This window comes from Meles meles, chromosome X (genome assembly GCF_922984935.1).
Source record: "Meles meles chromosome X, mMelMel3.1 paternal haplotype, whole genome shotgun sequence".
NCBI classification, from domain to species: Eukaryota; Metazoa; Chordata; class Mammalia; order Carnivora; family Mustelidae; genus Meles; species Meles meles.
Genome location: NC_060087.1, coordinates 111,297,998 through 111,321,786, shown reverse-complemented (window position 1 = coordinate 111,321,786; position 23,789 = coordinate 111,297,998). Strand labels below are relative to the sequence as shown.

The 23,789-nt window shown below is 54.0% G+C and overlaps 1 protein-coding gene across 1 annotated transcript; it reads left to right on the top strand.

Moving 5' to 3' along the window:
* The first annotated feature begins 414 nt into the window (after window positions 1-414).
* On the top strand, window positions 415-10,119 carry APLN (apelin). Its single transcript, XM_045994559.1, has 3 exons — window positions 415-750; window positions 6,708-6,879; window positions 7,570-10,119. The coding sequence occupies exons 1-2, from the start codon at window positions 684-686 to the stop codon at window positions 6,872-6,874; spliced, it is 234 nt and encodes a 77-aa protein (XP_045850515.1). The 5' UTR covers window positions 415-683; the 3' UTR covers window positions 6,875-6,879; window positions 7,570-10,119.
* Window positions 10,120-23,789: the final 13,670 nt, after the last annotated feature.

Sequence of the window (23,789 nt, the reverse complement as noted above, 5' to 3'; positions counted from 1 at the left end):
TGACAGCCTTAAGGAAGCGAGGTGAGAAGGGGTTAAGTGTGCCCCTCCACCGCCCCAAATGCTTCCTGTGTTTGAAATCCTTCAGGTCTCCGAAGCCCTCTGGCCCCCAGCCAGGCGGGCATTGTCCTGGGAGCGGTTGTGGGTTGTCAGAGCGGCCTTGCCGCCTTTGTTGTGGGGCCACCTCGAGGTTCCCTCTCGCGCCCAGCCTGGGGCTGCAGGCGTGCTGGGAGGGGGGCGGTGCGGGAGGCTCGCTCCCTCTCCCTCTTCCTGCCCCCCCTCCAGGCCTCCCGATGACCACATGACCAAGTGGGCTCGCGGCCAAGCCACAAGCTACAAAATGCAGCCCCTGGAGTGAGCGGGGAGCATTCTCGCTGGCAGTCTGGGCCACGCGCAGCTGGAGCCTCGGCTGAGCAGCCAGCCTCCTGGAAAGAGCTTGCCGCGGTCCCCGGAGCCGCTCGCGGAGGCCCGCTTGGCTGCGCTGCCCCGCCGCAGGAGAGGAAGGCTGCAGCAGAGGCAGCGGCGAGCGGGCGCGGCAGGCGGCCAGCCCGCGGCGCAGCCGGAGAGCCACGCGAGCTCAGCGCCGGCACGCACGCACGGTCCGCGGCTCGCGCCTTTCCCAGCCTCGGGGCGCCCGGCCTCCCCGCCCCCTGGCCCGGGCTGCGGCGGCGCGGCAGAGAAGCAGCATGAATCTGCGTCGCTGCGTGCAGGCGCTCCTGCTGCTCTGGCTTTCCCTGACTGCTGCGTGTGGAGGTGAGTGCGTGCCCCGCGGCTCGCCCGCGCGCCCCTCGCCGCCTTCCTGGACCGCCGCCCACGCGCTCCCTTCCCTCCGCCCCCGACTCGCGCGTTCTCAGCCTCCCGGGACCCCGGCGCTAGCAGAGCAGGAGCAGCCACGCGCCGGCTGCGCCGGGCCGCGGACTCACTGACAGGGCGCCCCGGGCCGGGGACCGGGCCGGCCGGGGCGACCGCTGTCTCTGAGAGGGGGCTCGGCTCCGTCTCGGGCATCACCGGCCTGGCGCCTTGCCCCTCCGGGCGGCCCTGAAGTTTGAGGAGCTCGGGGCCGCGGGCGTGAGCCCAGGGTCCCGCGTCCTGCACCCCACGTGGTGGAGGGTATGTGCTTGGGGGGAGCATGTCCCGCTCCCCACGGATCAGTGGAGGGAGCCTGACCTGAGCCTGGGGTCTGGCCTCCCGAGTTGAAACTTGTCCGGCCCCTGGAGGTTAGGGGCCGCGCGCCGGTCGCGGGGCGCGGGCCACTCGGGATGATGTGCCAAGATGCAGACGTGACACTTGTTGCATAGGCAGGAGCGCGCGGCGGGGGCGGCGGCGTGGAGCCCAGCTGTTGCTCCTTTCAGCCCGCATGGGAGCAGAGGCAGCCTTCCCCCGGCGGAGCTGGCAGGGCCGAGCCAGGCTGGTCTTCTTTTCCCTTGCCCCAAAGTCTTATCTGGTCTGCTCTCCTGCTCCCGAACAGGAGGTCCTCCCCACAGACTCCGCGCTTCCCGGGGCCGTCCTCCTTGGATATTCTGGCTCCATTCTTTTACTCAGCCCTGGCACAGGCACGCTTCACCTTAGGTCCCTTGTCTCCAGGCGCCGCACCAGGAAACATACGCCTGACTTACACCTCCATGCAATTCTGTGAGGGGAAGACCATTCTCCCCCACCTGCACCACACCCCCCCTCACCTGGCACACTTGGCACTGGTGCTCCCTTGCCCTCCCCAGACCTGGTCCCAGCGATGCCCTGGCAGCCCCAGGCCAGGCTGCCTTTCCCCGGTGTGTCAGTGTCTCCTGGGGCTGTCAGCTCCTACCTCCAGCTGCCACAGTTCTGTGATCTGGCTGTCACTGCTGCCTGCCTGGCCCCACACAAGGGGAAGGCCAAGACCAGGTGGACAAATGCCACTGCCAGGGCTGGAGTCCTAGAGAGGTGGGAGCAGAGGGAAGAAGAGGGCAGTGCAGCAGGTTTCCTAGATGAAGGGCATGGGGCCCTACTTAGTTCCAGACTCTCCAGAGCAGGAGGATGGCCTGCAGCCCAGGAGCCGCTGAGGGGCCTGGCGAGCCTCCACCTCTCTCTCGGTAGGCTGCTCCTCTCTCTGCTCTTGCCTTTTGGCAGAGCCTTCACCCTGGGAGCACTGCCTGGCTTCTCAGGAAGGTGCGTAGGTTAGCTTGGGCACCTCCTGCCTCCAGCGAGCTGTCCAGTGGTCTTCTTCAGCGCCCAAGTGCTGCAGGAGCCTCTTCCTTGGTAAGAAGGGAGCAGCCTTTTCCTCAGAGACTCCTGTCAGGCAGGTGAACAGAGAGCAGAAGATAGGAATGAAGGACACCATGTGGGTTTGCCCTTCAGGTGCCTTCCATCCAGTGCAGTTGGCAAGACGAGACACCCACAGGACACCACCACCAGCAAACAGTCCTAAGTGGTACCGTCAGGGAAGAAAGAGTGGGTACAGAGAGGGTGTCCTGGAGGAAGCTGGGGCTTCCTGATCTGCTTACTTGGCGCTCCCCCAGAGGTTATGGGGAGACCCTTGGGCAACCGTCCACTACTAGGACGCTTTAGGGGTCCAGCTGGTAAAGGGGACAGCTGGTTTCAAAGGAAGGGAACGCTGTGTTTGGTGCAGACCCTGTCACCTCTTGCTTTAATTCACCCTTCTTTATTAAGTCATCTACCTTTGTGCCCTTATTTGGTAAATTTATTGCCCTCACCTTTTGCTTAAGCCTAGCATTGGACACTGGGCTCTCACAACGTTCTCCCCGCCCATGACATCTATAGGAGCCAAGGAGGGACACTTCTCTGTAGGTGGCCACCAGCCAAGGATCCAGGTACTCATGTCCTGCTCCTCCTAGCTTCCGTCCTGGGTCAGAGACAGGGACCCCAGAACCACCTTGCCCTTGGCCCAGGCTTGCATGCTCTCCCCAGCCAGAGTCTCCAGTCGAAGTCCCAGAGGCCCAGGGGGTGCCTGGATGGCACAGTCGGTTGAGTGGCTAACTCTTGGTTTCACCTCAGGTCATGATCTCAGGGTCCGGAGGTTGAGCTCCCCACCCCCCACATCAGGCTCCACGCTCAGAGAGGAGTCTGCTTGAAAGTCTCTCTCCCTCTCCCTCTGCCCCTCCCACTCTTGCTTACACCTCCTCTCTAATAAATAAATCATGGGGAAAAAAATTCCCAGGCCTGAAAACCTTGCTTCCTCCCCAATGCACTCTGTCCTGACTTGGAATGTCTGTGCCTCCCCCTCACCAAACACACACAAACTCCTCCACTGCTTCCTGACCTGAGATACACCTTGCTCTTCTGAGACTGAGAGCTGCTGGGCCAGGGCCAAGTGTCTCTTGCTCTTATCTGAGCACCCCACTTCCCCTCTCCCTCCTTCTCCTCCTCCCCTCCTCGGCTGAGCTCAAAGCCTGCAGTCACAGTGCTAGTGTGAGGACAGCCTAGTGTACCTGTACCTCACCCTCTCGGGGAGGGGACACCTCGACTCCATCCCAGTTCCTAAGTGCTAAGCACTCTTGTAACCTGAGTCCGGCCTCTGGGGCAGAAGACTAACACAAGTGAAGTGGAGGCCCGGGCTGCCAGGGCATGACATGTCCAAGGGCAGTGAAGCTGGCATGGGAAGATAGCTCAGGGCACTGGGGTGGAGGGCTGAGCAGTCCAAGGACAGATGCCTCAGCAGGCAGAGACCTGCAGTGTCAGGTGGGGGCATACCCAGCAGGGTCCCCCCACCAAGCACTCGTGAGGGCTTTTAAAGCAGTCACAAGATAGACTAGATGGCGAGAGGAGAAGCAGCCGTGTCATTCCTGGTGAGGCTGGCATGTTCCTGAAAAGTCACACGCACCTCTTTGTGCGCCAGTGGGGCTGGAGTTCGGGCCTCGAGAAAACCAATCCCTGTTCAGCCCTGCATGCAGCTCTCAGTGCAGAGAGGCCGAGGCTTCATTCTGATGGTGCTTTAGAGAGCAGGGGCTCCAGTCCCTCTAGGCTTCAGATTCTTTGGGGGATTGCCCCCAGCCTCCCTTGAAGCAGCACATGAGTTAGAAGAAAATATTTAAGTGCACTGAGGACGGTCTCCGTTTCTGAAGGGCGGTTCTGTTGTGCAGCCAAGACCTCTGCACTGATGCAAATCTACAGCCTCTAAAATGGACAGGAGAAAGCCCACATTTCGGGTGTCAACTTATCGTAGGGGGAGCCAGATGCAGAATCAAAAGCAGAAGGAAACAAGTGGGTGATGGGATCAGGGCGTCGGAGGAGCTGCGGACTTCTGGCTACAAAGAGGACAGTGAGCCCCCTGCCTAGGAGGTGCAATGTGCCGGCGTCTTCTGGGTGGCCACTCTCTAGGGCCTGGCTGAGTGCTCAGTCAGCTCGAGGTAGTTCTTCTCTGCCGGCTTGGAGTCTAGATGTTTCCCTGGCTGGAGTCTGAGGCACCATCTCCACTCCCCATCCTGGTTTTGGCCTCCCCCCACTTAGGGCCTTTTACCCCAGCCCTCCTTCCCTTACTGCCACCAACACTCGCAGTCCTAGGTGCTGAATATTTAGAGGTGATACCCTACCCATCTGGGCAGTCTCCATGCCCACTCGACCGCTGCAGCCGTAATCTGTGTCATCGGCCCACACCCACTCCGCCCCTAGCAGTCGGGGTCACAGACTCAAGAATGAAGGCATCACATGATCAAGGCCCCTAGGGTCCTTCCCTGCACCTGGCCACACCCTCAGCACAGTCCTTCCTGCCCCGAGAGTGTCTTTGGTATGGGACTCCTCATCAGCATCATTCTTACCCCCCTCAGTGGTCAGGGAGGGCCTTGAGGGGACCCCAAAACATAGGGCAGAAGCTGCAGCAGCTGAAGTCAGGGGTGGGGGAGCTTAGTGAAGGTCCTTCCCTTCTCTCTCCTTCCCTGGCCCAGCCCTTTTGCAAATGGCTTTATGACAGACAAAAGTGGCCTCCTGCCCCACTGCCACAAAGTGTGAACATAATTTATGTTTTCATTCTTGTTATGTGGTGGGTTTTAATTCTCACTGGGGGAGGAGCTGATGCATTAACCCACCCAAACCAGAAGCACAGAAATGTGACTGGTAACCAGTAGGGTCCTAACAGGCCTGTGACTTTTCTTGGAGAAGGCGGAGTGGGGGGGACTAGAGTGTGCGCATGTGTGCAGTGGGCTTGCGTGTCTGAGACAGCAGCAGGCCCCCGGAGCCTGGGTGGGGAGGGCCCAAAGGACAAACCTCGCCTGCTTTTGGCCCAAGAGGAGGATAACTGCCTGGAAATTGTGTGCAAACGGAGGAGAAATCACTAGAGCCAAGGAGCCAACAGAGGAACCAAAGCATGGGGATGCTGGAGGAAGGGGGAGGGAAAGGAAGAGCAGCCAGGGGTATGACTGGGGGGCTAGCAGCCAACGGGTGGTGATATGGAAACTGTGAGCTAGTTGTGGGGATGCCCGGATGGATGGAAATGGGGCTTCAGGGGCCGGGATATAGCTGAAGGCGAATTCAGTGGTGTGGGAGGAGAGAGCATGGGATTTGTGATCACTGATCTCAGAAGCCATATATCTGCAGGCCAGCCCTGGACTGGGCATTGCACAGGTTCCCTGCGATCCGCCTTCTGCCCAGCACCATCCCACCTCCCTGTTAGGCCTGCTTCCAGAGCCCAGGCTTGTTTCCAGAGCGCAAGCTCGCTTTCCCTGGCTGTGCTGCAGCCTTTGTGAGAGCCGGCCCAGGTGACTTCTCCCTCACTGCACCCAAGAACACCCAGCACCACTCGGGTTTCATTGTCAGGGCTTGGCCTGGCATCGGGAGCCTTCTCCTCCAAGCCAGGTGTGGGCAGATGTAGAGCAGAGTGCCGGAAAGCTGGAGAGAAGCCACCAGGAATCTAAATGGCAGGAATTAAATCAGACATGGGGTTGGGCGTGATGTGGGGATGAAAAGAGATAAGGTGCTCAGTGGGGGAAGGTGCCAGCTGCGAGCTCACACTGCTCCTGATGACCAGACTTGCTGCCTCAAGTGACCATTCACTCATTGGTTCACTCATCCTTTCAGATAATATTTCTTGGCCTCTAAGAATATATGAATAGAACCCAGCTTAAGGCACACAGAGACACAGGGTCAGAGACAACCCCCCCCCACCCCAGCCATGCCAACAGGGAGATTACAGGGATCTCCCTGTGATCAGCAAGGGAGCCTCAGGGAGGCCAAAAAACTGATGAGATGTCCAGGGGGGAGGGACGGGGTCTCAAGTCCTCAAAGGAGGACAATGACATGATGTTCTGGATTTGCTGTAGAATACTTCCACAAAGGAAAAAAACAAAAGGGATAACTAAAGCCTCTGTGACACCACCTGGATAACTGTTGAATCTGGGTGATGGGGACATGGCGGCGGGGGATTCATGTCATTGTTTGTGTGAAATGTTTTCAGTGTATCCGTTGCCAGGGTACAATGGGGAGTTTCTGCTTGCTGCACCCTGACCAAGTGCAGACATATGCCCCATACTCTACCCACCCCGGTGATGTTCTAAATGAAGAACAGGTTTGTGCCTACCAGAAACATGGTAGAACTGCCAAAGGGACATAAAGTCAGCTCCATACATTGCAAGATGTGAGTAGTAGGTTTTGGCCCAGGCCAGTGTAAAAATGGCAAACTGCTCACCAAGATGGAAGGTCAAAGCAAAGAGAATCCTCGATGAGAACTACCTCTGCCCATTCGCATCAGCCCTCTTGGCTAACAGGCTTTCCTCTTCCTGCAGGGCCCCTGCTGCAGCCTGCTGATGGCAAGGGGCTAGAGGAGGGCACCGTCCGCCACCTGGTGCAGCCCAGAGGCTCGAGGAATGGACCGGGGCCCTGGCAGGGCGGTCGGAGGAAATTTCGCCGCCAGCGGCCACGCCTCTCCCACAAGGGCCCCATGCCTTTCTGAAGCAGGTACTTGAGCCTTTGGTCAGTGGGCAGCGGAAGGAGCAGGGGAGGGACAGCCTGGAAGGTACGTGACTCTGCTGCGTCTCGCAGGCCAGACACCCGCACCAAGCCCTTCCAGGCCCGCACGCAGCACTGGGGCTTACAGAGCACCCATCTTACCCCTTTGTTTTATGCACTTGGAGACAAGGCCCAGAGAGGGGCTTGACACCTGGGGCTGATCTCCTGACTCCCCAGGAATGGGGTGCCAGCTCCCCTCCACTCTGCTGCCTGGGTTTGGGCAGGATGGCCCAATTGGAGAGTTCTAGAAGTGCTGGGGGGACCTTGTTGAGCCAGAGAAGAGTGCCTCAGCGTATCCTACTAGTGTGCAGGGTGGATCTTCACCAGAGTCGGGGAGGGAAGCAGAGTGCCTTGGGGGACAGCAGGCAGAGAAGAAGAAGAGAGTTGCCCACAGCCATGGGAAAGAAAGAAAAATCCAAGGCAGTAGCAGAGAAAGCAAGGCCTGAGCCTGCCCCTGAGGCCTGGCTGCTTTCTCACCCCTACACCCCCGACAAAGTGGCACCAACTCAGGGACCTTGGGCTTTAGATTCAGGGTTGTGGGAAGAGGGAAATGAAGGCTGTCTCCTTTTCTTTCCCGGCTGGTTCCTTTGACCTAGGACATGTCGGTGACTTCTTCTCTGGTCATTTTTGTCTCTTTAGGACTGAAGGGGCCCCTGAGTGCCCGCCCCCCTGCGAATCTGGCTACTCCATAGATTGGTCTGCTTCTCTGGAGCCCTCACTTCCATTCGCCTCTCTTCTCACACCTGTCCTCACTGCTGATGGTCCCGACTCTTCTCACCCACCAGCTTCCCCGAATGGCATGGACCTGCCCCTAGTCCGGAGGGTACCCTTTCTTTCCACGGATCCGTCCAGCTCCTCTTCCTGGCCCTTCCCTGGACTGACTTTGGAGACCCAGCACTGGAAGGCCGGCCTTCTCCCCGGCCCTCCCCTTCCCCTAGTCCCCACCTCTCCCTGCCCAACAGCCCAAACTTCCAGCCCTTCCTTCCCTCACCGGGGCTGGGTTGGGAACACTCCCTTCTTCAGGGGGCTCCAGCAGGTCCCAGGCTTTTGAGTCAAATGGACCCTTCACCCTTAAAGGAGGTGCTGGTTAGAGGGGCTGGGGCATTGATTGGGATGCAGACAAGGTGCCTTGGGGGGCATTGGAATGGGGCTCAGTCCTCTAGCAAAGGGGAGTAGGGAAGCATTGGAGAAGAGGAGGGCTAGCTGCTGTGGCCTTTTCCTCATGCCATGTTTGGCTTCAGGAAGAGGCGAAGGAAAGGGGCCATGAAGTACTTTGTCTCCTCTCTGTGTCGCCTAACACTGCTCCCCACCTCACCCCCCAACTCGCGCCCCCCTCTCCCCAACTCCCTCCCTCCCTTGCCCACTAGTTCAAGCTCTCACTCAGGAGATGGTTCTATACCCTCCCAGGAGCAAAAGCCAAACAGGACGAGTGTTTTTTGCCAAGAATCAAAGAATGTCAGAGCCAAAATGAACCTTGGTGATCACTTAGCTCCGCCTCCTTATGCAAACTCATGTAAAACCAGGCCTGGAGAGGGACAGCAACCTATTCTTATTCGGGGTCACTGCACAGCCAGAATGAGGACCCAGGTCTCCCCACTCCCACTTGATGATGTCCTCTTCCCTCTTGATGATATCCTTTCAAAACACATTGAGTGCCTTTCCCGTGGTTGGGGCTGGGGGTGGCTGGGAAGGGAGGGGCAGGCCAGCTATGAACTGCCCCATGGTGGTATGGGGACCTAGCTGCTCCTGCCTCCCTGGCCTGCCCCTGCTGGTCCATTCCCCGACCTGGGCTGAAAAGGTCCCTGGCCAGCTGCCCCCTTCCCGCAGCGCTACCAAAGCCCGTGTGTTCTCACAGGGACAGCTCAGGTACTGAGTCTCCCACACCAACCCCAATACTGGTTTTCGCTAGCCAGGATGTAGCCTTAAGTAATTGGACTCGGTAGCCTTCCCTTCACGTTGACTGGACCTTCTTTCCCAGTGGCCTTTCCTTAGGGGAGGGGCAAGGGGGAGAAGAAGGAAGAGAGGGAAGGAAGGAGAGAAGGAAGGAAGGAAGGAAAGATGGGAGGAAATACAGGTCTGAGCAGGCTTCCTTCTCAGAGGCCTCCCAGGAGAGAGGAAATGGGAGACCAGAGCCTGACGGCCCACCTATGTATGTGTGGGGACAGGGGGAGTCAGGGCCCTCCGAGTCCCATAGTTACCCCGACATCGCCTAACCGTCTCTCCCCCTCACTTCTGCTGCTGCTGATGCTGCTGCTGCTGCTGCTGCTGCTTCAAGGCCCACCCTGAGGAGCTGGGCTGAGCACCCGCTTCCCCCACAGCCCTCAGGCTGGCAGGATCCGGAAAGCCTCGTCTGCCACTGATGCCCCCACCAGGGATTGGGCCTTCTTTCCCCTCCTCCTTTCTGTGTCTCCTGCCTCAGCAGCTGTCCAGCCAGTCCCGTGGGTTAGGGGGGAAAGTTGGTCAAGTCCAGAGACACAGGGCAGAAGAGAGCAGTAGGTGGCTGGGGTCCTGTCTTATTTAAAATGATTGTGTATCATTCTTATACTAATTTATACAAAGATATTAAGGCCCTTTTCTTTAAGAAATTGTCTCCTTCCCATAATTGTGTTCACTGTGTTTGTAAAGATTGTTCTGTGTAAATATGTCTTTATAATAAAGAGTTAAAAGCTGACAATTCACCCTTACTCTTGGAGATCATGTTCAGGAGGGGTATTCTTGTCCCCGAGGTCCACGGTTGTCCCCGTGCCCATAGACTGCCCTTGCACGGAGGTAAGTGCCTGCATCCCAGATCAATTCCAGGTCAAACAGCCTCGAACCACTTGGCCACAACGTCACGAAAGGAACCTCTGTGCTTAATGATCGGTTCCCATAACGTTCAGTCCACTTTTAAGTGTTCGGGCATCTGTTTGGGTGTCCTTTTTTTCTTCCTTTGGTGTCATTTTTTTACAAAGCAATTGGTTTAAAGACATTCTGGTTAAAGGTGGGATTCCTACTCAAAGCTGTTTTATATCCTTGGTGGGTGTCTTCTAATTTTATCTACTTTTGAACACTTTCGGGACTTTTTAGCCAAGTTGCCTTTCCTGAAAATGGTTATGTTTCCTGCAATAAGTACACTTGGTAATGACTTTGTATGTATCATTTTATGTTTCACAAAATAGAGCTGCTTGATAAATGAGAAAGCCCTGAAAAATAAAATACAAGGAGTTCAATACAATTCTGCCCTGTCTCACTTCTTCATGCTTGCTGTCGAAACGCCAATATCTTGCAGGACAGAAAGGAGTATGGGTACATGCTAATTTGGTTAATCAACTCATTAGGTGCACACAGGCATACACAATGCAGAGTACCACCCAGCGAGAAGAAGACAGGCGTGATCAGAAAAGTACATTTGATAAATATTGTGGAATATTCTACAGACTTGGCAGGTATTTGGTGCTAGAAATACAGAATTTTAAGAATGAGTCTACAAACAAACTTGTTAAAAAGCTTGTTTAAAAAACTGTTCAATAGGAGATAAAATAGAAAAAGCCACACACAGCATATAAAATAATCTCATCATTGACAAAATGCTGCAGATTGTGACATAGTGATTTAAAAATACGACATTATGCTGGAATTGCCTCTTAGGAAAATTGGTACAAAATGCCTTCTTTCAAAATTACTACTTTGACTTTTAGGCAAACTGGTCGTCAGAGTAACTGGTTAGGCAGAGAGGTTTAGGTGGGCTGGCTTTATGCTGATTGGTCTGTTACCTCCCTCATCACCCCCAAAGCTCTAATTTTACATGAACCAAGGAGAAGGGGGTGGTGGCAGGGCTGGGGAACTTAATACCCACCCAGAAGTGTGCAGCTCCCAGAACTCTTTTTAAAAATAACTCTTTTTATCATCCTAACAACTGGGTGGCACAGTCCCTGAGCCCCGTTTTATGAGTGAGAAATGAGAAAACGAGCTCAGAGAATTGAAGCCAATAAGTGAATCTAGAATCTGGACTTCAAATTCCAGAATGCAAATCCTTTCCATGGTCCTATAGAAGATCCCGTAGAGGGAAGACTTAAGTACAAAGTGGGTTTGGTATTCTCAGTAAGTGCCAAAGATATAGACGGCGTGCTGTGGGCTGGTGGGATCACTAACACCGGCTTCCGAGGCCCGATCGCATCTGGTTAAGTTGGCAGGAAGATGGTGGGCAGTGGAGGTGGGGCGGGAAGGGGAGCAGTCACCAGGGTCCTCCGGGTGAATGTACCAACTAGATGCTAGTGGGTGACTGCGAGTCTGACCCTGGGACAGAGAATGAGGGAAAGATAATTAGGTAATTAGACACCAAACGAAAAGATGGCAGGACATATGGGTTGCCCCCTTTGGCAGTATCTTGGCCAGATAAATACAGTAGGATCAGAGTAGGGGGTGGTTTTGAAAATGCAGAGGTAAGAAGGAAAAGGGGTTCACTTAACTGTTTCTGGCTCGTAAGTCCTAGGCCAAGAGGTTGAAGGGGGGGGGTTGGGGGACAGAGCACTCAGAAAACAACAGTACTGGGCACCTGTGTGGCTCAGTCGGTTAAGTGGCTGCCTTCAGCTCAGGTCATGATCCCAGGGTCCTGGCATCAAGTTCTGCATCGGGCTCCCTGCTGCACAGGGAGCCTGCTTCTCCCTCTGCCTCTCTCTCTCTCTTCCTATCTCTCATGAATAAATAAATAAATAATCTTAAAAACAACAACAGTACTTCAAATCCACCTGGAAATCTTTAGGTAGCTTCTGAAATGACAGACATTAGGGAGGCTAAACAGACCCAGACCCAGACTCATGGCTTCTCAGGCCCGCAGGTGTGTAAAATGAGCACTGGCCCTCTGGAGCCTAACATCTCAGACTCTCCCACAGCCCCTGACTGACTTGGTACCACCAGTTGGGGCTGGGCTCCCCCATTGTGGTGGGAACTATGGCGCCTGGCCCGAGCAGCCATTCAGAAGTGCTTATATAACTTTCTTTTTCAGGCTTAAAGGTTAGGTTATTCAGCTGAAAGTTCTCAATCCACAGTTTCTTTCTGACCAGAGTGAGCTCAGGCCAGCTAACTGTGAAAGGGACTGGAAGATTAGACTTAACTATCTTCTGCTCCCAGCTCCAGAAGGGGCTGCAGACTCAGCCAGCCTTTTTCTGGAACCCTCAAATGGGAGGCCCCTCCAGAGATCTTTTGAAAAGCCTGTGTTCCTGATGTAACTGGCCAGGGCTCACAGAGGGAGCCGGGCAAGGGGCTCCCTCATTGTTGCTGTGGACTTCAGCCAAAGGCCAGAGCCTCATCCAGAGTATTTCCTTGAAAATTTGAAATCAGGGGTCAGAACACTTTTTCTCTAAAGGGCCAGATAGTATTTTAGACTTTGCAGGGCCATTCCATGTCCGTCTCGACTCCCCCAGTCAGCTGCTGTAAAAGCAGCCACAGACAAAGTGTCAATAAATGGGTGTGGCTGTGTTTCTACCAAACTTTCTTTATAAAAACAGGTGGCAGGTCACAGTTTGCCGAACCCTGTGTCAACTCAGCCCTTGAACCCCCGCCTGGGGCCTGAAGAGAAGACTGACATTCTACAGCACGGTCTAGAATGAAGGGAATTTAATAAACTGATTACGAGCTGGCCTCCGTGCCATGCTAATCTGATAATAAACATACTGACAAAGGCCTTTCAGTGGAAGGGGAAGTGTGGGTCAGAGCAGGGTTCAAATCCCAGCACTACTATTCACTTATCTGTGAGAATTTAAAGGCAGTGTCTTGATCTCAGTGAGCCCTGTTTCCAAAGCTGGCAGGATGCTCTGCCGACTTCTCAGTGCAATGGTCAAGTTTGAATGAAATGACGCAAGGAAAGTGTTGGGCACCGTGCCCAGCCTATGGTACAAGCTTACTTGTGGGAGTTCATGTTATCTCTGCTAAACCTCACCCTACCCTGAGAAGTGGACAGGACAGCCATCATTATCCTCCATTTATAGATGGGGAAACAGGCTCAGGGAAGTCAAGTCGCTTGCTCAAATTCACAGAGCCATCTGGTTCTGTCTTCAGCTGGGGTCACCTGCCGTGCCCTCGCTAGGGGTCTGCTTCCCCATCATGATTGCGCCTCGGCCCCTAGAAACTTTCAGTATTCCAGACACTGGACACTGGAAGGGCCTCCCCAGGGACAGATTAGGCCCTCAGCATTTCTCCTTGTGGCAGCATTAGTTGGGAAAGCTCCTGAGCTAGGATTTCCAAGCCAGGCTCATGCTCTAGGAGACTTGCCTGTCCCTTGAGTTTCTCTCTACATGAGGCCAAGAGCCCAGAAACCTGAGATCTAGTCCTGAATCCGCTTCTGCCGAGGGCTTGCTGGGTAGCTTGGCAAAAATCTCTCCTTGGTCCTTTCTGGGCCTCTGCCTCCTGAACTGCCCAGGCCTCCTTGAAGGTGTGGGTGAGTGAGAAGCACCCGTTATGAATAAGGTCTTATTGGGTGTCCCAGCAAACAGTGGGAGAATCCAGGGCCTGCCACAAGGACCTGTAGGGAGGAGATCTGGGAGAAGAAATGGGCATATAGCAGGAAATGGGAACCTTGGCGAGTGAGGAAGGTTACCACTGGGTTTGGGGGGTCTGCACAAGCTTCCCTTGGTCCCACAGGCTGCCATAACCTCCATTTCATACTTCCCTCATTGTTCACACAAAATGCTTTGATTCCCCCTGGGTGCTAAGGAACGGGCAGGCTGCAGCCCAGCCAGCCCAGTGGCCTGAAACTAAAGGTTTGGCACTCTGGAGCCGAATCTCAGCTTGGCCAGGAACTGGCTGTGTGACCTTCAGCAGGTTAGTTCATCTTTTGGGGGCCTTCCAGTACCCCCTCATCACCTATCATCATAGGTCAGCAATTTCTGTCCTCCCCACCTCAGACATATAGAATCCCAGAAGAGCAAAGCTGGCAGGAGGTCATTCAGTCCCCCGAACTCCTTTGATTTTTCGATGAAGAAAGTGGGACTCGGTGAAGGAAAGTGGCCCATATTGAGGGGCACAGCTAGATGGTGCTAGCAAACATTCCAGGAGCCCTTCCTATGGGCCTCGCACTGTTGGCCCTTCACTTGTCCTGACTTGTCTCCATCGCAGGCCCATTCTCTAGCTGAGGAACCGGAGGCATGGAGAGGCTAAGTCCATCTGAGGATCCTCTGTGATGTGTAAAAACGAAAGAGAAGGCACTTTAAAGGAAGGCGAAGACAGTGTTGAAATGCAAAGCATTCAGTCAAGGGCGGCTGTCACCTCTGTCCTGGGACTGCAGAAGCACTGTGTCTGCGGAACCAGGGGGAAGTTTGCCCCCTCACCCACCACAGAAGCCCAGGTTTCCAGAAAGGCAGTCTCTGGCTCTCTCCCCAGCAGGTGTGGGAACAGGGCCCAGTGACTGGGGCGTAGCTATGAGGTTTCATCCCCCTGTGTGGGGGATCCCAACCTTTCTCAGAGCCTAGAGTTCTCTCACGTCTTTCAGAGAACTCCCAACTCCTCAGGTGTGGGCAAGGTGGAAAGATATGGAAAGATTTGTGAAGCAGAGGAAAGGATCACACAGGGGTAGAGATGGACTGGAGGAGGGGTCTCGAGAGGGAAGGCTCACCATGCAGCCCTTCGCCTCCATCACTCAGAGATCTCAGACACAGGTTTGGCCAGGAGTTGCAGTCTGATTTCTCTCCTTCCCCACCCAACTATGGACCAGCTCCCAGCTCAGCTCCACAGCCCTCTTTACCCCATCCCCTCTCCCAAACTGCCTGTTAAGCTTTAGGTCCCATGTCTTATGCAAGTTTCCCCTCAGGCTGCACCAATCTTTTCAGAACCCAAGCATAAGAAAACCCCTTTTGGCCTGCCCCTACCCTGCGTGTGCGTGAGCCACAGTGGAGGAGGGACAGTGAAGAAGACTTGCTCCTTGCCTCACCTCTGGGAGGCTGAAGGGAAAGGTGTGCGGGGAGGGTGGGACAGCCCTTGTTGCCTGTGGCTTCCACAGTGCCCTCTGTACCGCTGGCTGCTCCCCTGGCTCCAGCAGGAGCTGTACAGGAGGGAGCTGCTCACACAGCTCTCGGGAAGCAGAAGCTGTGAAGGCATCAGCCTAAGTCCCCCAACCACCCCGCTTTCTGGTACTTTTCTAGTCTACCGAGGGTTCCCTTCCTGGCTCTCTGCCTCTCCAGATTCTCTCCATTCTTCAAGTGCCAACCAAGTCAGCCTCCCCCAGGAAATCTTACAGGATGCTCCTCTACCCTGAAGGTCACAGCAGGTCATGCCCGGGTGGGAACCTAGGTTTGTCTCCCTCTTAAGCCTGTGTGCTTGCCAACCATACACTTTCTTGCCAGACTGAGCACGGCTATAACCACAGTGGAGGTGATAATGTCCACAGTGATGATGACCAGGGAATATAATGATTGTGCCTCCCAGCGTGGGATCTGGAAAAAACCTTGGCTCCTCTAAGTACTAACCCTGGGTCACTCCACCCTTCCAGGCCTCAGTTTTATTGTATCTACAATAGAAATAACAATCCGTAGCTTCCTCACAGGCTTGTAGTAAGGCTCAAGCGAAGTGAAAATGAAGTTAAAATGTTTTTGAAGTTAAATGCTTGGTACAGTAAAGAGCGCCATGCTTATGTGAACTGGGAGAAAAAAATGCCTCCTTTCCAGCTTGCCTGGCAAAGTGCTTTGTCATCTGCAAAGTGTTGTAGAAATTCATTTCCCAACACTCAACACGTGCTTGAGTGCCTACTATGTGCCACATTCCTTACAACCTGGTGAGGGAGGTCCGATGTCATTCCAAAATTACAAGGAATATCTGTGGTAAAGGCTCTGGGGAAAGCACAGAACTCTGAGAAGTTTCTCACAGAGAGAACTCAAACTCTCATTGGGGAAGGGGTTTGGAGATTCTTCCTTGAGGAGAAGTGGGAAGCTGAGACCTCAGGGTGAGTAGAGGTTAAGCAGGAGAAAGGGAATTAATTCCTGGCAGAGGGAGCATGCTGCTTGAGTCCAAGCAGGTGTGATTTACTCTTAAACCCATTTCACAGACTGGGCGCGGGCCCTGAGAGGGGCTGTGACTTGCAGAATGAAAAGTTCCGCTCAACTCCTGTGTGCCGGCTGATTCTCATTCAGGCTCTTCGCTGGGCAGAGCTAGAACAGGGGCCTGCCATGGTACCTAAGGCATCCTCTTCCCGTTACTTGGTCAATACTCTATCACTTTTACCAGCTGTGGGGTGTGTGTGGGGGAACCGAGGCTCCCACCCATCAGCGCGGGGCGCTGGGTGTACCTGGGCCAGCTTGCAGGCTGGAGAGGCACTCTGAAAACTTCTTAGATGTTCCACTTTCCTTTTGCTCTGCCACCCTTTCTCCTCGAGGTCCCTTAGTCTCTGGGTGAAATTTACTGTGACATGAGAGGTTGCCCCCTGCTGGCCGATCCTGGGGACTGCAGGGACTTCTTACCGCCTGAACCAGGCCTTGGCCCAGACCGTTGAAGGAAGCTCTTGAGGTCCCCTTGTCCGGCCCCATTCAGCAGGAGGTGTGAGGGAGAGCAGACCAGAGTGGGTGTGGGAAGGCTGATCGAAGTTAGTCAAAGCTGACTCTCGGTTGTCTCTGCTGCATGATTCTGAGCCTGTGAATGATTCTGTGGGTGTGAATATATGTCCCATGATGTAAGAGAGTGTGAGGGTGCAAGGGTGTATCTACGAGTCATGAGTGTAGGTGGGCTGTGTGTGTGTGTGAACACTGCCTGGGGTAGGTGTGTATATCTGATCCAAGATGTGTACTGTACGACGCTAACCATGCTTGTGCATGGGGTATGGGTGGGGAAGGAAGAGAAGTTGCTAGCCAAGGGCACCAGGGGTAAAGTTATCCAGTTTGTGGTTTCAAAAGGCAGCAGCTGGCCCTCTAAGTCCAAGTCAGGCTCTGTTTGCATCCGTACTGGATGGTCCTAGGCTGTCTGGCTCTCAGGCTGTCCCAAGGAATATTTCTTTGTCCCTGCCAGAACGCCCTGCTAGCGGGTACACACCCGCACCCTCACAGCTCCTAGGGTAAATCTCATAGCCTCTGGAGGCAATAGGCAAATCTGATTTCTGCATGTGCTCATGGGAGAACCCTAAGGGAGCACCCCGCCACTGCCAAGCCCCAATATAAGACCTCTCTGCTCTTTTCCTCTGTGTACTAGTGCAGGCTTTCTGGGTGTTTCTGACCTGCAAACATTCTGATCAGTCAGTGCTGAGCATGTCATGCTGGTTATTAAGGAATTTTAATGTTACTCCTGTCCACTTCCCATACTCCCGAGGAAAATATATATATATACCTGGAGCTTTAGGAGACCATGACTTAGTTCTCAAGCCTGAAAGGAAGGTCGTGTGGTTGGTTGGTGTTTTTTGTTTTGTTTTGGTTTTTTTTTTTTTTCAAATTGCCCCTTCAAATGGCAAGAAAACATTCGTCCATCTTACTAGTCTCAGCAGGCAAAATTCCTTGGTGAGCCCATCAGCCATCAGTTAAACACTGGAGTCACTAGGCTGGGTTCTGAAGGATCAGATCAGAGTCTAATGACTCCCTTGGACTTTGCCCAAAGGCCCAGGTTTCTGAATAAGTTCAGAGGTAAGGGAGCTCTGGAGGATTCAAGTTCAGGTTCAAGTGAATGCTCCTGAGCAGGCCTAGCCTTGTCCTCTGTCCGTGGGGGAGGCCCACAAGCCACACCCACGGCATTTCTAGGAAACAGCTTCTTCCGCTCCCTGGGCTTTGGTGTCAGCTCTTCCTGAGAGAAATGCAAACTGTGGGAGCTGTGTTCCCGCAGGTGACTGCTGGGTGGAGCCCTTCCTCTGCCAGCCCCATGACTTGCCCTTACCAAGGGGTGATTATTGTACCTCTTGAACTGTCTTGAGGCTCAATGAAGACACTGAATCCTAGAGCACTTTAAGGTGCTCCCCTCAGCCAGCTCCCCAGTTGGGCAGTCTCACTCTTGCCAGAATCCCTGTTTTTATGTCTGGGGTGCTCAGGTACATTTGTAAACAACAATCATACAGAATCCCAGTGTTGGCAGAAACCTCTGTTCAGCCATCATTAGATCAGACAAGTTAGTATTTGTTGAGCGCTTATCATATGCTAGGTACTGTTCTAAGTTCTTTACATATATTTTCCTCACTGAATTCCCACAACAATCCCATGAGGTAGAAACTCTTATTATCCCGATTTTACAGATGAGGAAACCGAGGCTCAATGTGACCATAGCTAGTCAACTGGGACAAGATTTGAGGCCTGGAAATTTGGTTCTAGAATCTGTGCTCTTAATCATTGAGCTCTATGATTTCTACATGGTCTTCACTGGACAGTTGTTTTGCCTCTGCTTGCATACCTCCAGTGACGGTGAGCTCCTCACTTCTCAAAGTAGCCTGTTCTAGCTGTAGTTGCTAGAATCTTCTTGCAAGCCTTTGGTGATCCAGACCACAGAAAGATCCCAATTCCCTGAAGACTCAAGCATGGGGTAGGCTAAAAATGGAGACTACAGAAAGCAAATATTTTCCCTGGATCCTGCCCCCCCAACACACCCAGACCCTCTGATCCCATTTCCTTTGGCATGCCCACACCTTCTCCTTCTATGGAGATTGAAGCAGAAAGTAGGATGGTTCCACCACCTCACTATTCGTCTTCTGTTGAGGAGACTGAGTGAGCAGGTATTCCTATAGAATACCTATATTCTACCTATATACCTATATAGAATACCTATATGGCCAGAACATATACAGTGCTCATTGTATTAACAAGCGGTCAATAAATGCTGAGTGAATAAATGGACAAGTGAATGAAGGACAGACTCACAGCCTCCTTTCCTGCCAGTCTCAATCTCCTGGAAGAGTTACTTTTCCATTGTGCTTTGAGATCCTTAGAAGCGGCTTTTCCATGGTAACAAAGCCTGCCACTCTTCAGGGCCAAATTCTTTCCTGTCTCACTGACTCTGAACTCGCTCCAGAAAAGATCCTAAATTACCTTCAGTGTCTGTAGAACGGGTCACTGTCAATTGGGAGACCTGTGGAGTGTGCCCAGCCACGAGTGCATGCCCCAGCGCACATCTCCTCCAGGAAGTTCCTGGCTGATCGACCTTGCCAGGGTTTCCATGGTAACAACACTAAGCTAATGGGTTGCTAGGGTGATGGTGCAGCTACTGCTAAGATTGCATGGACCGGACCACACAGGGCCATTGAGTTGAAAAGAGGCTAATAACACCTTTCTGAGTCTCCATGACAACAACACTCCAGCACCGGGTAGGCTTTGTCCCAAATGCAGATCAGACCCCCACCTTCCACACTCAGCAAGGACACCCCGGGAGGCAGGCCACTGGCCCAGTATCCTGCTGTTCCCTCCCAAGACGAAGTGCTAGCCAGGGCTTATTCCCCCTTTGAGGCTCCCTCTTGACCCCAGGCCCCCTCGCCATACTGTTCTTCAGGGTGTTTGGCTGAAGCAGTCTGGGGTTAGGCAGTTCAGACTGTCAGGGAGAAGGACTGAGGCAAGAAGAGGGCTCAGGCTGTTTGGCATGGAAGAAAATGGAACTTTGGGACACCTTTAAGGTGAGGAGCATCTCTTGGTATGGCTGGTCCCAGGCCACAGGGCTCATGCTCTCTGGAGTTGAGGAAGCAGCCAGGGGCCATCTCCACCTAGCAAAGCCAGAAGCATGGGGCCAAAGTTGTCAGACTACTTTTAAAGATGTGGCACATATGAATTCCATCAAAGCAGGATCTGGAGGCCCAGAGCCTCACCCATTCAGTCGTATCCCTCTCCCCCACCACAGTGTCCCCTGAAACACCTAGCCTTCTGCGTAACACAATCTGAAAAGCCTCTGGCCTAGGCCAGTCCCTCACGGTCAGGATGGAGAGGCTAATCGGGGACCAGAGAGGACAGGGGACTTGCCCAATGCCTCACAGCCAGTCATCAGTATAGCCAGCATTAAAACCCAGGACTCTCATGCTGGTAGGGCCACTACCAATAAACCAGGAAGTTATGAACTTCCAGGTGATCTCTAACTCGGGCTCTTCGAATTCCCAAGACCACTGGGGCTTCTGTCTTCCTACCTATTCATGGGAAGTTTATAATAAGGATCTGGAGAAGAGAGAACGTTACATTGTGGGGGCAGGCAAATGTTTAGAATGGACCTTCCGGATTGACATTTTTGAGCACCTACTATGTGCTAGACATTTTGTCAGAACATGCATTCTGTGCTAGACGTTGTCTTATTTCTTCCTCGTAACAAGCTAGTTAGACAGGCATAATTTCCTTCATTTAGCAGATGTGAAAATAGAAGCTTTGGGGGTTAACTGAAGCTTGGCTCGATTAAACTTTGAGCATCTCTTCATGGGGAGGCCTCCTTACTGGCTCCAGCAGGGGATTCAGGAATGAATGCTGACCCATAACCTATCTCTGGAGACATTGAGCTGAAGCAGGTGGATGCATTCGAAGCATTAAAGACCCCTGATCACCTGCCCCACCCCCACTAATCTCACGTCTAACTCTGCCCCGTCAGGGACGACTGAAGGGCACATTCAGTCTTGAAGGCCAGACATGTTATTTCTTCATGGCTCACCCAGCTGCTGGCCACAAGAGGCAGAACATCTTGAGTTGGAAGGTGGGGGGGGGGGAGATGACTCCCAGTTGCCATGGAAACTCAGGGGAAGGTGTCAGAAATGCCACATCTGTCATGTGGAAGGTTTGGGGCTGCACCATACAGAGCTACGGCCCCACTTGGTGGGCCTGGGGGAGGTGACCCCATTTTGGCTGTCCCCAGGACCAGCCCAAGTGTGTGGACTCTGGGGAGAGGCTTTCCAGGACTTGACTGGGCCTCAAGGGGCACTGCTCTGTCAGGTCGCACAACACTTTCCTTTTCCGCCTGCTGGCCTCACACCTCTCCTCCATTGCACATCCTGCCGCCTTCTTTGGAGATTCTTTGTCTTCTTCATGTGCTCCGCTGCTGTGACTGGGAAGTGCCCTGACAGGGAGTCCAAGGGCTGACTCTGGGTCCTAGCTGTGGGACTCACTTCACTGGGCCTCGGTTGTCTTCTCTGTACACTGGGCTGGAGCGGAATCAAACAAGACCTCTGCTGAAAGAGTCAAGTTCTTGGGGAGACTTTCCCTGGCCCCCTAGACCTGTTTCGGTTTGGCCCCTCTTTGGGCCTCCACACCCCTCTCGCTGCCCCCCATCCCGCCACAGAGTAGCTGTTTGCTAGTTGCTCTCCTTCCTTGGACTGTGGGCTGTGTGAGTGCAGGGACAAGGCCACCCCGGCACCCCACCCCCACCCCCGCACAGAGTAGGTGGCTCACAAGTGTTAAAGGAATAGAGATGGTGGCAAGCTGCCAGCTCCGGCGCTTCTCCTTTCCTTTCCCAACCTTCCCACCCTGGTTCAGTCTCCTTAGGACCCCTCAGACCCCTGCAGAGGTCTGAGAGATTCATGTCAAAGCCTTCATTGGGGCTAATGGCTTAATAGGCCTTTCGTTCCAGCACCTCGGGCCTCACAATACACAGAGGCTGTGTGGAAGCATGCGGGCGATTGGCAACCCCAAACTGGGCCCTGCGAGGCTGCCACCAAGCCAGGGTAGCTTCAAGCAAGCTGGCCCTTGACTGGCAGGGGCAGCAGCTCTGCTCCAAGCTGATCTGTAAAAGGTAGGTGCTGATGGCCTCTGCCTCACAGGGACCTTGTGTGTCAGTGCTGTGTGTGTTTATGTGTGTGTGTAATATTGCTTGGCACTGAGGAAGCACTGAATAAGAATTGAAGGGGAAAGTAAGGGGGCGGTCTTCATCCTAAGTAACGGTGGGGTTTCCCTCTAACACCCTCTCATGGCCGCCACCAACCCCCCGCTCCCAATGCCCTGCCCCGGTGTCTTGTCAGAGTTGGGTCCCAGGAGAAGAAAGCCCAGCCTGGCTGTTCCAGTCTCACTGATTTGGACTCAACAAGACCCCATGCTGGACAGAGTTTTCTCCCCCTGTGGCATGGTCCTTTCCCCCACCTCTGCAGGACCAATCACTTTCCTTTAGTTATGATGCGTTTGTCAAGCACCTACTGCGTGCCACTCCCATGCCTTCTCAAGCACTGCTTGGACCAGTCCCTTAGAAGACCTGCTGCCTTAGCTGCCCGGGAGCCCTTTCTTTCTTAGCTTCGAGTCTCCTTCAAACTGTGGCCCTCCCCCTCAACCACTCAGTTGCTCTGTGACCTTGGACCAAACCCCTCCGTATTTTGTACCTTAATTTCCTTATAGAAAAAAAACCTGAGTTCTGGAAGGTCTCTGAGAACTGAGCTCAGGTAGTTCCAGATGACCGGTTGTCATTAGTTCCTTGTCCCAGGGTCAGGGTGAGTTGTGTGTGTCCTGGGTGGAGCTCATGAAGGGCAGGTCTCGGGTTGCCTGCCTGTTGGGAGAGACACAGCCCCAGGTCTCAGGGTGATCCAGTTCCCCTGGGGAAGGGCTAAGACCATGCTGGGAGTGGGGGGGGTGTAGCCCGAGACAGGGATTCCCAGAGGGAGACTGCCATCTCTCCAGTGAGTTTCCAAATGTTACCCAAAGCTGGCTGGCCTCCAGCTGAAAGGGGAACACAGGCCTTGGCGAGGCTGGATCAAAGCAGCGGCTCACTGGGATTGACAGCTGGCTGGAGAGCCAGCAGCAACGTGGCGAGGAGAGGAAATCATGGGGCAGCTCCTCCACAGTGAGAGCTGGCTTTCTAAGCCACAAGCCTCCCCCAAGGGGCCTTGCTTGGCCCTCATAGACTCAGCAACTCTCTGCCCACATTTCCTCACTGGGCCTAATCAGAGTCCTGTGGACCATGCTGCACAGGGGCTCCCCACACCCCCCCTCACACAACAGCCCCCCAGTTTGAGTTACAGCCCCTTGACAGTCAAAGAATTCTCACTCTGTTCCACCTGTAGTATGCTTTGCTTTCACTGAAACTGCAGTCCCTCATTTAGTCCCCTCAGGGTGAGAAGAGGTTCCTCAACTTTACAGGCACAAGGGAGCCAAGGTTGGTTCTTGTTTGAGCAATGGAAGAGCACACTGAAAGCGCTGCGGCCTAGTGAGGAGCCAGCCCGGGACTGGAAACACCTATGAATACCCGACTTCTAGTCCTGACTCAGACTCTTACTGGCTAGATGACCTCAGGAAAGCCACTTCCCCTCTCCGTACATGTTTCCTCCTCCATACAATGGGGATGATGTGAGAACCCACTCTGCCAACCTCACTGGGTTGGTGTGGGAATCAAATCAGAATGTGTATGTAAAAGTGCTTTTAACCAACTGTGTGCTATATAAATACTCAGCAGCAGATGACAAGATGCCCTGCCTCTTCTAGGAGTCTGGCTCCACGCTTTCCCTTTCCCTCCACCACCTGTGATGCTCACCTCCCTGCTGGCTCCTCGCCCTCCCCTTGGCCTTCAAATGTGCTCAGAGCTTCCGTCTGTCCACTGACATACACCAGCAAAGTTCTGAGACAAATGGTCTCTGCCAGCTGCCTTTATCTTCTCTCTCTGTAGCCCATCCTCTTACTCCTGCTCTCTGGTTTACACACTTTCCCCCCCACCCTGCCCACCTCCCCCTTCATCCTCCTTGATGTCTCGGCAGACATTTGATCCCACTGATCCTGCGCCCACCTAAGTCCTCTGGTTTCTGTGGTAGGCAGCCTGCACGAGGGGCCCCACAATTCCCACCTCCTGGTATCCCCACCCTCATCCAACCCCTCCCTGGGTGTGTAGACAGACCTAGTGACTTGCTTCTCACAAAGAAAATATGGCAAAGGTGATGGGTTGTCATTTCCAAGGTCAGATTGTAAGACTTTGACTCCTGTCTTTCTCACACTCAGCATCTCTCGCTTGCACTGAGGAAGCTGGTTGCCTTGTGAGCTGCCCTATGGAGCCTTCCA